This window comes from Mustela putorius, unplaced genomic scaffold (assembly GCF_011764305.1).
Source record: "Mustela putorius furo isolate JIRA1106 unplaced genomic scaffold, ASM1176430v1.1 tig00000127_pilon_pilon_pilon, whole genome shotgun sequence".
Lineage (NCBI taxonomy): Eukaryota > Metazoa > Chordata > Mammalia > Carnivora > Mustelidae > Mustela > Mustela putorius.
In genome coordinates, this window is record NW_025421288.1 from 4,393,641 (window position 1) to 4,405,644 (window position 12,004).

Below are 12,004 nucleotides of genomic sequence, written 5' to 3' on the forward strand. Positions count from 1 at the left end.
ACTAGACCCAATGGAAGTCTCAATGGTGGGAGAGGCGGGACCAGACCTACAGACACCGAAGCTGGGCGGGCACCGCAAAGGCCGGGAAGATGGCGGTCCTGGCACCTCTAATTGCTCTGGTGTATTCGGTGCCACGACTTTCACGATGGCTGGCCCGACCTTACTATCTTCTGTCAGCCCTGCTTTCTGTTGCATTCCTACTCGTGAGGAAGCTACCTCCTCTCTGCAACAGTCTCCCCACGCAACGCGAAGACGGCAACCCGTGTGACTTTGACTGGGTGAGCGGACCCCGCGACCTTCACTGTCCCTGTTCCCCGAGGTTGCATGCGGAGCCCCGAGGTTCACCTTTTTAAGGATACCTGAGGTTCCGAGCCTGTAGCGGACTTCCAGATAGTTAGAATGTAGGGCCTGGACCGTCATCGAGCCTAAACCCTTTCATGCTTAATTAAGATGGGAAAACCGCGGGTGAACTTGCACAACGGCCTGGCTCTTAGGATTCTTCAGTTCAGGGTTCTTTCCATCTCACCATCCACGCTGGTCAGCAGCTGTACCCAATCTAAACACGTGTGTAGTGTTACAGGGCTACCCATCACGAAAAGCCTCCTGAGCCAGCGAGATAAAGGAGGGTGGTAGTACTCCGGTTTTATTAATGGAGACGTTGATCTCGGCGTGGTTAGATGAGTTAGGTTAGGCGAGTTGCCAAACTAGTCACTCATGAGTCAACTAGTGAGTGAATGCGACCTGAAACAACTTTTTGGCCATAGTACCTGCACACTCCATCAGCCGTCCCTTCAGGGAACATGAGAGAACAGAGAGCATGCGCTATCTGCTGGGCACTCTGCTGCATCCTGAGGATGCAGAAATGAACACAAGTGTTAGACTTGTTGGAAAGAAATTGTAAAAAAAAAAAAAAAAAAAAAAAAAGAAAAAAAATTGTAAAGAAATCTCTCTCCAGACGCTTCCTGTACTTAAGTAAGAGCAGAGAAAAATGAGTTGAAGCTCTGTGCTCTCTGCTCTACAGCTGCAGCTGTGTTGGGGGCGGGGGGGGGGGTGTTCAACCTGAGTTTTTGTCTTTCCCAGTCCCCAGAGTGAATCCTGACCTTTACTGGGACCCACTCCCTTATTTTTATTCTCCATCCTTGTTAATGCTTTCATACTTCCTCTGCCCTTTCCCAGTGTTACTGATAAGTTCAATTGTAGCCATGCGACTTCAGAAGTTCCTATTTTTATAGTGGTCCCCCCTTATGTGGGGCAGCTGGGATGGTGGGGGTATTCATTGCAAGACCCCAGTGGTTACCTGAAACCCTGGATAGTACCAAACCTTATATATATAATGTCTTGTCCTATATATATATATATATATATATATAATAAATCAGTCTATAATTTCGATGCAGTAAGAGATTAACAGCAATAACTAATAGTAAATTAGAACAATTATAACAAAGTAACATAATGAAAATTAGGTCATTGTGGTCTCTCTGTCTACCTCCCTTAAAATACCTTACTGTACTATACTCATCCTTCTAATGATGATATCAGATGATAAAGTGAGGTGACATGAAGTGAGGTGAATGACATAGACATTGTAATATCGCATTAGACTAGTGTGAGAAAAATCTGATGATAGACAAATATTGATTTCTTTCTTTTTTAAATTTAATTAAATTAATTTATTTATTTGACAGAGAGAGAGAGACAGCAAGAGAGGGAACACAAGCAGTGGGAGTGGGAGAGGGAGAAGTAGGCTTCCTGCCAAGCAAGGAGCCCAGTGCAGGACCAGATCCCAGGATCCTGGGACCATGACCAGAGCCGAAGGCAGATGCTTAATGACTGAGCCACCCAGGCGCCCCAAATAATTGATTTCTTTAGATAAATTTGAGCTAATAAACATGGAAGGATTGATACAATTTATTTTTTTAAGACTTTATTTATTAGAGAACATAAGCATGGGCAGCAGCAGGCAGAGGGAGAAGCAGGCTCCCCAGTAAGTAAAGAGCCTGATGTGGGACTTGATCCCAGCACTCTGGAATCATGACCTGACCCACAGGCAGACACTTAACCGATTGAACCACCCAGAAGTGTCAAGGATTGATAACATTTTAAAAATTATTCAGCAGAGGTATTTGACTAGTTCAGTCAGTGGAGCATACAACCCTTGATCTCAGGGTCATGTGTTCAAGCCCCACATCATTAGGCATAGTGCTTACTAAAAACAAAAACAAGCAAACAAAAAAAAACCCCAAACACCCAACCAACCAAATAAAAACAAAAGCATATGTCAACCCTAATGAAATGATAAACCTAGGGAATGATCATCTGTGGATACTAAAACCGTCAGATGAAAGGATCGGGTATCCTCTGAAGGGAGGCAATAGGGAGTGTCTTAGCACCACCCATGATGTATTTCTGGCAAAAGATTTGGGTTGCATTGTATTCAAGCCTCTAGATTTCATTGCCACTTTACAAGAAATATGGGTGATTGAAAACCATCATCAGAAGAACACATACCTTAAGTTAGCAAGCAGCCAAATCCAGAAAGTGGGAAAGTTAGGAGTACAAATGGCTCAATGTCTTCAACAGATAAGTAGATTGGATTTTATAAAAATGAAGAATAGATATTCTCTCTCTCTTTTTTTTTTAAATATTTTATTTATTATTTTTTTCTTTTTTTTTAAAGATTTTATTTATTTACTTGAGAGAGAGACAGTGAGAGAGAGCATGAAGGAGGAGAAGGTCAGAGAGAGAAGCAGACTCCCCATGGAGCTGGGAGCCAGATGCGGGACTCGATCCCGGGACTCCAGGATCATGACCTGAGCCGAAGGCAGTCGTCCAACCAACTGAGCCACCCAGGCGTCCCGAAATATTTTATTTATTTATTTGACAGCACAAGCAGAGGGAGAAGTAGGCTCCCTGCTGAGCAAGGGAGCTCGATCCTAGGACCTTGGGACCATGACCTGAGCCGAAGGCAGATGCTTAACGACTGAGCCACCCAGGCGCCCCAAGAATAGATTTTTTTTTTTTAAAGATTTTATTTATTTAATGGACAGACAGAGATCACAAGTAGGCAGAGAGAGGGTGGAGGAAGCAGGCTCCCTGCTGAGCAGAGAGCCTGATGTGGGCCAGGACCCTGAGATCATGACTTGAACTGAAGGCAGAGGCTTTAACCCACTGAGCCACCCAGGCGCCCCAAGAATAGGTGTTCTTTAGAGATAAAGGAAGATCAAAGAAACAAATAAGCCAAATGCATTGCATAGATCTGGCTTGCTTGTTCCTGATTTGCACAAACTGCACAAAGATAATTTGAAATTATGGGTATCATTTGAATAAGGACCAAGTATTAAATGACAGTAAGGAATTATTAATTGTGTTAAGTGTGAAATGGTATTTTGGTTTGTTAAAAAAAAAAAAAAGTCTCAGGGTAACTGACTCTGGCTGGCTCAGTTGGAAGACCATGTAGTTCTTTATCTTGGAGTTGTGAGTTTGAGCCTCTCATTGGAAGTAGAGATTACTAAAACAAACAAACTTAAAAAGACCTGGCAGGGGTGGGGGGGGGGGGCTTCTTTAAAAAAAAAGTCCTTGGGGCACCTGGGCGGCTTAGTTGGTTAAGTATCCAACTCCTGATTTTGCTCAGGTCAACCTGGGTGTGGAGCTTGCTTAAGATTATGTCTCTCCCTCTCTACCATGTCCCCCCTTTAAAAAAAAGTCCATGGGGCGCCTGGGTGGCTCAGAGGGTTAAGCCTCTGCCTGGGCTTAGGTCGTGATCTCAGGTTCCTGGGATGGAGCCCCGCATTGGGCTTTCTGCTCAGCAGGGAGCCTGCTTCCCCCTCTCTTTGCCTGCCTCTCTGCCTACCCGTGATCTCTCTCTGTCAAATAAATAAATAAAATCTTAAAAAAAAAAAGTTTCTATTAAAAAAGAAAGTCCTTATATGTAAGAGATACACACTCAAGTTTAGAATTTGCTTTGTTTCTCCAAAAAAAGTGGGTAGCATAGATGAAAGGGAACTGTTTTGCCAAATGTTACTGTTAAATCTGAGTAGAAGGGATTAAAGTATTGTAGGGGAGGAAAATTAATTTTTCCTCCACCTCTCCGAGGTCTTGGCTGAGACCCCTCTAATAACAGATTAAAAACAAAAGACAAGTATATTAACATGTATATCTCATGTATGTACTAGAGATACCCAGGGAAAATGAATTAACTCAGAGGTGGATTAGAACTCTGGCTTATGGGGCACCTGGGTGGCTCGGTGGGTTAAAGCTTCTGCTTTCGGCTCAGGTCACAGTCTCAGGGTCAGTGGGGAGCCAGCTTCCTCCTCTCTCTCTGCCTGCCTCTCTGACTACTTGTGATCTCTGTCTATCAAATAGATAATAAAATCTTAAAAAAAAAAAAAAGAACTCTGGCTTATATCATATCCTCAACAAAGAGCAATACATTTTTGGAGAAATGACTGCACAAAGGAGAGAAGTTTTAGGCTTCCAAGAACAGCAGACTGCGGGAAGGTAAAATAAGGTAGATAAAGGCTCTTGTTTGTTTTTTTAGTTTCCTCTGGTGCTGTCTCCAGGCTGATAGGGTCTAAACTTGTCTCCCTTGATTAACTTTTGTCCTTTCTGGTAAGGGTTGGAGGAATATTTTTAAAAACTTATATCTTGGGGCGCCTGGGTGGCTCAGTGGGTTAAAGCCTCTGCCTTCAGCTCAGGTCATGATCCCAGGGGTCCTGGGATTAAGCCCTGCATCAGGCTCTCTGCTCAGCGGGGAGCCTGCTTCTTCCTCTCTCTGCCTGCCTCTCTGCCTACTTGTGGTCTCTCTCTCTGTCAAATAAATAAATAGAATCTTAAAAAACAAACAAACAAACAAAAAAACTTATGTCTTGCTTCGGGGCACCTGGGTGGCTCAGTCAGTTAATCTTGTGACTCTTGGTTTTGGCTCAGGGTTTTGAGATCCAGCCCGGTGTGGGGCTCTGAGCCCAGTGCACAGTCTGCTTGAGATTCTCTTCCTCTCCTTCCCCTTCTGTATCCTCCCTGCGCTTTTGAGCTTGCACACGCTTTCTCTCTCAAATAAATAAATAAAATCTAAAAAGAAAAATTATGTCTTGCTTTTAGACAACTAGAGGGCAAGGAGCTTTTCTTGTATCTATTTCTTAATTGCTTTTAGGCTCAAAATTATTATGCAGAATAATCCAAAGTGGCATATTGGGGGGGGCACATTCTGCTACCTTCTAGTAGCCTATTTTTATGTATGTTTGAAATTTTCCATAATAAAAGGTTTAAAAAACAAGGAACAAACATGCAGAATGACCAAAAGGGACTCTGCTTTATACCGTTTGTCTGGAACCCTGGCTCCTTCTGCCTCCCCCTATGGCCGTAGGGTCCTGCCATCATCAGCCGGCCTGCCGATGAGGACAGGAAGCTGGAATGCGAGGACACACACCTGCTTACTGGCTGGCGCAGACGTGGCACATGGCTTCCACTCACATTCCACGCAGGAATACTAGTCATACGGTGCTCCTTCAGCTCAAGTAGACCGAGAATCCAGCTGCAGTATGCGCAGGAGGAAACAGAAACAGAGTTTGGAGTATACATAGCCAGTCTTTGCCAGTGACCCACTGTCTTTAGGCACTCTTCCTTTCACTCCTACTTTGGCCTCCTGCTTGACCACAGGTCCTTTTTTTTTTTAAGTTCATCTTTCCACATTTGTTAAATACCAGCTCTCAACCCAACTTCATTTGTGAAAATGTGCCGCTTTCTGCTCTGGAATATTTAGTAAGATCTGTTGTATTCCCTAGCCCCCACTTTATATGTCTGTTGCTAAAGCCAGTTGATTACTTTTTGTTGGAAACTGATGCTAAAAACCCAGGACCTAAGGTCCCTGACTTCTAGCTGTAAATTGTGGTTGATTGGTTCTGTGTGAAATAGTGATCTGGGTTCCTGTACTGTAAACAGGAAGGTCTGGTAGGCCTCAGACCATCTAGACTAGTTGCCTTCCCTTCGCATGCTTTCTCTCACAGGATCCTTGTTATGCATTACAGTCTTTACTCTTTGAAATTACCTTGTTTCTTGGACGTGATTATTGCCTGTCTCACAGGCCTTAGAGCCCAGGGAGTGAGAAAGAACTAAAAGCCCAAGGTACTGAGAAGGGCCTTCTAAAGTTCTGAGAGGCCCCCTTCAACTCTCAAAGCCTATTAAAGGTGCATGGATTAAACAATGAATATTGGATGGGAAAAGTTTTATTTATTTTGTTTTATTTTGAGTTGGTAATACTGTCTTACAATATCATGTGGTTTGGGGCTTTATGCATTTCTTTCATACCTATTATCTCATGTACTCCTCACAGTAACCTTTTGAGACAGATACTCTTCCACTGAGGAAACCAAAGCTCAGAGGTTAAGTGATCTGCTGAAGGGCACCAGCAAGTTTGTGGCAGGGTAGAACCTGACTAGTGGTGTTCCCACTACATGTTCGCCAACGCCAGTTATTTGTTTGCTGGTACCATCGCCAGTTTGGGTCTCTGTTGGTTTTTAGTCTGTATTTGGCTCCCTTCCCCACCCAAAGCGTCTGTGTTTATGGCCTTCCCATCACTTTGATTCTGTTCCAGAGAGAAGTGGAGATCCTGATGTTCCTCAGTGCCATTGTGATGATGAAGAACCGCAGATCCAGTAAGTTTAGCCTGCGCCTCAGTTTCTCCAGCTCAGGCCACATGCCCTCTGGAGCTGCTTCATCCTTGTTAGGAGAGGGGCATTATCTGGTGACTGAGTCCCTCACTCCATGCCAGAGCTGAATTTGATCTTGGACTTTTATCCTCTTTCCCCTCTCCCATTTCGAAGTACCACAGGAAGAGTGACAAAAAGGATATAGAAGCATGCTGCCCAGCCTGACCTGTGACCTCTTTGTGTTTCAGTCACTGTGGAGCAACATATAGGCAACATCTTCATGTTTAGTAAAGTGGCCAATGCAATTCTTTTCTTCCGTCTGGATATTCGCATGGGCCTGCTTTACATCACACTCTGCATAGGTAAGGAGATAGGTTGTGGGAACCAAATTCCAACCCCAGATCGATCGGTCTCTCCATACCCTTCTTCCATATCTTTTACCTAGTTAATTATGTATGTGGCTCAGGTGATAAGAATCTACAGAAACTTTAAGAAGAAGGGAATGTGCCAGTGGTCTGCATATGTCCACAGTGCATATTCTTTGGGTCCTAAAATCTTTGAGTCAGTTTGGAAGTAAATCTCCTGCTGTAGGCTTTATTTGTTTCCTCTGACATCTGTTTTCCATGTTTAGTGTTCCTGATGACGTGTAAACCTCCTCTGTATATGGGCCCTGAGTACATCAAGTACTTCAGTGATAAAACCATTGATGTGAGTTCTCTTCCTCTCTCCTTGTTTCTTGTGTCCTTTGTGGGTGTTTTTGTAGTTGTGCTTTTTACTCACTAGGAGGAGTAACTGCTTCAGATTGGAAGTCAAGGGTACTGTGGTTTGTTTCAGGACTGAGGGAGAGAGGGGAGGGAAAGCCAGGGTGAGGAGTTAGATGCTCAAGTCTGAACTTTTCTGGAAGCCTTTGTGATTCACCTCACTGGTTCTTCCTTGTGTGTGGCAGGAAGAGCTAGAGCGGGACAAGAGGGTCACTTGGATTGTGGAATTCTTTGCCAATTGGTCTAATGACTGCCAGTCGTTCGCTCCTATCTATGCTGACCTCTCCCTCAAGTGAGTACTGTATGGGAGGGATGACGGAAGCGGAGGTGCTGTGCTTTCCCTCTCATTGTTTTTGGACCTGATTTCTCACATTGCAACCAAAGGCGTTTCACCCCCCTCTCTAAATATTTGTATTTCCACTTCCCTTGGCCCACTGTCTTCTTTCCTTATGTAAATAATATATTTTTCTTAGGTACAACTGTACAGGACTAAATTTTGGGAAGGTGGACGTTGGACGCTACACTGATGTTAGTACACGGTACGTAAGGGCCTAGACAGAGGGCCTAGCAGTAAATCACTTGCAGTGATGTAGACAGATGCATTTATAGAGCCCTTTCTGGGTCCTGTAGGTACAAAGTGAGCACATCGCCCCTCACCAAGCAGCTCCCTACCCTGATCCTATTCCAAGGTGGCAAAGAGGTCATGCGGCGGCCACAGATTGACAAGAAAGGACGAGCTGTCTCTTGGACCTTCTCTGAGGTATCTGAAAAAGTGAGCGAGTGGTTTGGAGAAGGGTGTAGAACAGTGGTCCGCTTTGGAGTCCAACCTGGGTTTGATTCCTGGCTCTGCTGCTTGGCCCACTAGTTTTGAGGGTGTGGACTAGTTACCGGATTTCATTCATGAATTCACTCAGCAAAATTTGTTGTGCTTCTACCATGTGCCAGAACAGGGGAACAGTTATTAGTTAAGATTCAGTCTCAAGAGCCCTTGTCAGTATAGTCTGTAGACCTGAGGTTCCTTAGCAGAAAATAGAAGAGAGTAACACTCGGATCACAGGGTTGTTTTGTAGAGGATATTAAATAGTGTAGCTGTAATTCTTGGCACAGGGATGGTCGCATACTGGGTACTTAACTGTACAGGGTTGACTCTTCCAGGTACCCAAAAAAGGAGTTAGATTAGAATAGATTTCTGTCCTTTTCTTCCTTTTTTCCTAGACTGTCTAAGTGTCTGTCCTAGTAAGGTCTGTCCCACCAGAACCCTGATATGTGTATGTACCTCTTTTGTGCAGGAGAATGTGATCCGAGAATTCAACTTGAATGAACTGTATCAACGGGCCAAGAAGCTATCAAAGGGTGGAGACAATACCCCTGAGGAGCGGCCTGTGGCCTCAAACCCCATGGAAGTACCAGATGGGGAAAGCAAGAAGGACAAATAGAATCCCTGCCTTGTCAGTGCTTCCTCACCTCTGAGGCCCTGCCCCTCCTGTAACCACGAGCCTTGTGTAAGGCCTGGGCCTTTTATTTATGTTTTCTCCTTTGGCTATCCCTGAGTGGGGCAGGGTGCTGCTTCTGATTTTAAAGAGGCTTCCAGGGAATTGACAGGCACCCTCCAGGATGGCCTCCACTGCTGTGACCAACTTTAACTGGAAGAAGGGAGAAATCTGCCATGGATGAGGAAATGCTTTCCCTCCAAGCTTGGGTCAGTTATCAGTTCTTGTCCATCACTCACATGTCTCCAACATGCTGTGTGTTCATCCCTCCTCTTAGTTGTCCTACACAGTCTGCTTAGATGATATTCAACCCAGCAGAAGATGCCTGTGTATGGAGTCTGCGCTAGGACTTTTCCCTCAAGGACACTTGCTTCTCTAGGCAGTTCCTGGCTTGGTCTGTGGCCTTCATTAAAAAGTATAAGGCTAATTTTGTCATTGGTCCCAAGGAGGAACCTTTAACCACTGAGTGTACTCATCGAAGATAATATTGCATAATCCCCCTATTTTTTGGAGTTTGGGAGGAAGGGGAATAGGTTTGAGACATTCCTTTGTGAGGTGGGGCCTCCCAGAGAAAGCCCTTGGGCAGGAATGGCCTTTCACTTACTCCCTACTCCCAACGCCCAGTTGATGGTTTTCCATAATAAAGAAACTGGGATTTCCTTTTGTTTGTGCCTCTGTGTGTTCCTCGCCTATTAGAAAAGCCTGGCCTTGCAGAGGAAGCGCCTATCTCCTCCTAAACTTCAAAGGCCATCCTGTTGAGTTTCTCCAACTGCCCAGCAATGGCCCCCAGGACCTGGGAAGTTTAGTTACCTGAATCCCAGAGTACTGACCTCACGGAGTTAGGCTGTGGGTTTGGTTTGGGATTGGGCCGCGGTTTCCAGGGAGCGGGGGGTGGGGTTTGTATGTTGTGGTCCAAGCTATTTAGCGCGATGGAGGCTTGCCGAAACGCCTGTGTGAAGCCAGGCTTGTTTGAGAGCTGCCTAGTCCGCGCCCCTCCGCAAGCGCGGGTGGTTCGGTCTGGGGCTTCTTGTAGCTCCCGCCGCCACGTGCAGAGTGGTAGTGCCCCAGGGAGCGCCCCCCATCCGCGAGCAGAGTGGTTATGTCCTGAGAGGCCCGCCCCCCGTCCGCGGGCAGAGTGGTTGTGCCCAGGGAGCCCGCCCCCAGACCACGTGTGCGCCGGGCCACGCGCTGCGCAGCTAGGGAGACGCTTTGTTCCGGCGGCGGGCTTCCGGGCCCGTGGTTTGGAGCTGGGAGCGGTGCGGGCCGGACCCCTCTTCGCGCCCAGGCTGGCTCGGCTCCCGGCAGATCTCCGGGCGCCATGGCTTCTCGTGGGAGAAAGCGGAAGGCCGAGGTGGCGGTGGTCGCGGCGGCGGCCAAACAGGAGAGGCCAGCGAAGGCAGGGGAGGCGACCGTCGTGATCGAGCATTGGTGAGGGGCCTGGAGAGGCCCGGGGAGGCGGACTAGGGCGTCGCAGGCCAAAGCCCCAGCCTCTGACCTTCCCCGTTTCTCTTTAGCACGAGCTGACGCGTCTACGGGCGCAACGCCGCGGCCCTGAGCCAGGCGCTGCGCCTGGAGACCCCGGAGCTTCCCGTGGAGGTGAACCCTGCCAAGCCCCGGAGGGGCAGCTTCGAGGTGACGCTGCTGCGCCCAGACGGCAGCAGTGAGTCGAGGCCCGGGGGCAGGCGGGAGGCGCTGGTCTCAGACCGTGGGCACCTCGGCATTTGGGGGACGTGCTGGTGCATTCCAAAGTGACTGGCTTTATTGGTCTTTTCCCAGGTGTGGAGCTCTGGACTGGGATTAAGAAGGGGCCCCCACGCAAACTGAAGTTCCCGGAGCCTCAAGAGGTGGTGAAGGAGCTGAAGAAGCACCTTTCGTAGGGTGTTTTGGATAGAAGTCCTCAACGCTGAGGTTTGAAGGGGGCTTGGGTGGATTTGGGTATTTGCGAAGCAGCCCTCGTTGCACACACGATCTACAACTTCTTTTCTTGCTCAGAATTTCCCCTTTGCTCCTGGGTAGGAAAACTAGAACTCGGCAGTAAAATTATTTCCTGTTGGTGTGCCATTTGCTAATTGGACGCATGTTTTGAGCTAAGTTACAGGGTGCTGATGCTAATGTGAATGACTGTAGAAATGCAATTTGTGCCCTTTAAAGATGTGGATTATTGCCGTGGGTGGGGTACGGGCCCTTTTTGTTTCCGTTAGATTTATTTTGCACCCCTGATGGCAGTTGTTTTCGTTTCTTAAAGCTGGTGGTATAAAATCCCACTGGTTTCCTCGTTTGGGAGTTAAAGTTATTAACACTTGTTTTTGCTATTTTCCCCGCCTTGTACTGGCCAGAATTTTTGTGTAACCTCATGTGTGCTTATCCCTACCCTACCTTTTTGTGTTTTTTGTTTCGTTTGTAGTATGTTTTCTGTTAATCCCATGTGAAAGCTACAGTAGTATCCCTCATAGCCCCAAGGATTTGACGGGTCTTTATCTCTAGTCCTTGGACACGTTGTCAGGCACCTGATATGCTAAGTAAAATGGGGGAGGGTGCAATTCTTGAATTCTCCTTGGTTTGTGGGTTCTGGGGTGGGGGGCACAGCTTCCTCAGACTTTTGGATTTCCTGGACCCTTTCTCTAAACTTTTTTTTTCCCTTGTCATGTTTACAGCTTCCTGTCTCTGGTGATGTTGGAGCACTTATGATGGAACATGGCCAAACTTTAGTCATGTACCTGAAATCGTGGTTTCTTCCCCTCCAGAAAGGATGGTTCACTTGTGAGGCAACCCGCTAGTAAGGCATTGAACAGTTCTTGGATTTGGTTCAATAAAAGTTGAAATAAAGTGTTTGAATAATAAAGTAAAACTTAATCTTATGATAAGAAATGGACAAAACCAGCTTTTTGTGGGATTGGCTCCCTTTGTATTTTTTTTCATATTCTGAGGTCACAAATTAACCTGGAGCTCCTAGGTTCTCTGGTAGATCATGTGAAATACTTGCAAAAACTGTGGGGGGAAAAAAAGCAAATAATTTATTTTTTTTTAAAAAGCATCTATGTTTATCAACTCACTTCTTGGAAGTGATGATGGGTTATGTCTTTTTGGCACTTGCAAAGGTCTGGCT

At 46.3% G+C, this 12,004-nt stretch overlaps 2 protein-coding genes across 4 annotated transcripts; both read left to right on the top strand.

Moving 5' to 3' along the window:
- The first annotated feature begins 18 nt into the window (after nt 1–18).
- Nucleotides 19–9,557, top strand: TMX2 (thioredoxin related transmembrane protein 2). Of its 3 annotated transcripts, none has more exons than XM_004777597.3 (8): nt 21–278; nt 6,593–6,653; nt 6,896–7,009; nt 7,279–7,355; nt 7,594–7,700; nt 7,882–7,947; nt 8,039–8,180; nt 8,698–9,557. In XM_004777597.3, the coding sequence occupies exons 1-8, from the start codon at nt 90–92 to the stop codon at nt 8,842–8,844; spliced, it is 903 nt and encodes a 300-aa protein (XP_004777654.1). In that variant the 5' UTR covers nt 21–89; the 3' UTR covers nt 8,845–9,557. The 3 variants fall into 3 exon arrangements, with proteins under 3 accessions (XP_044918708.1, XP_004777654.1, XP_004777655.1); XM_004777598.3 differs by having other exon boundaries at nt 24–278; nt 8,039–8,168; XM_045062773.1 differs by lacking the exon at nt 8,698–9,557 and having other exon boundaries at nt 19–278; nt 7,882–7,936; nt 8,039–8,131.
- A 505-nt stretch (nt 9,558–10,062) lies between these two features.
- On the top strand, nt 10,063–11,756 carry SELENOH (selenoprotein H). Its single transcript, XM_045062785.1, has 4 exons — nt 10,063–10,326; nt 10,413–10,558; nt 10,675–10,806; nt 11,553–11,756. Exons 1-3 carry the CDS (start codon nt 10,217–10,219, stop codon nt 10,773–10,775), a joined length of 357 nt encoding a protein of 118 aa, XP_044918720.1. The 5' UTR covers nt 10,063–10,216; the 3' UTR covers nt 10,776–10,806; nt 11,553–11,756.
- Nucleotides 11,757–12,004: the final 248 nt, after the last annotated feature.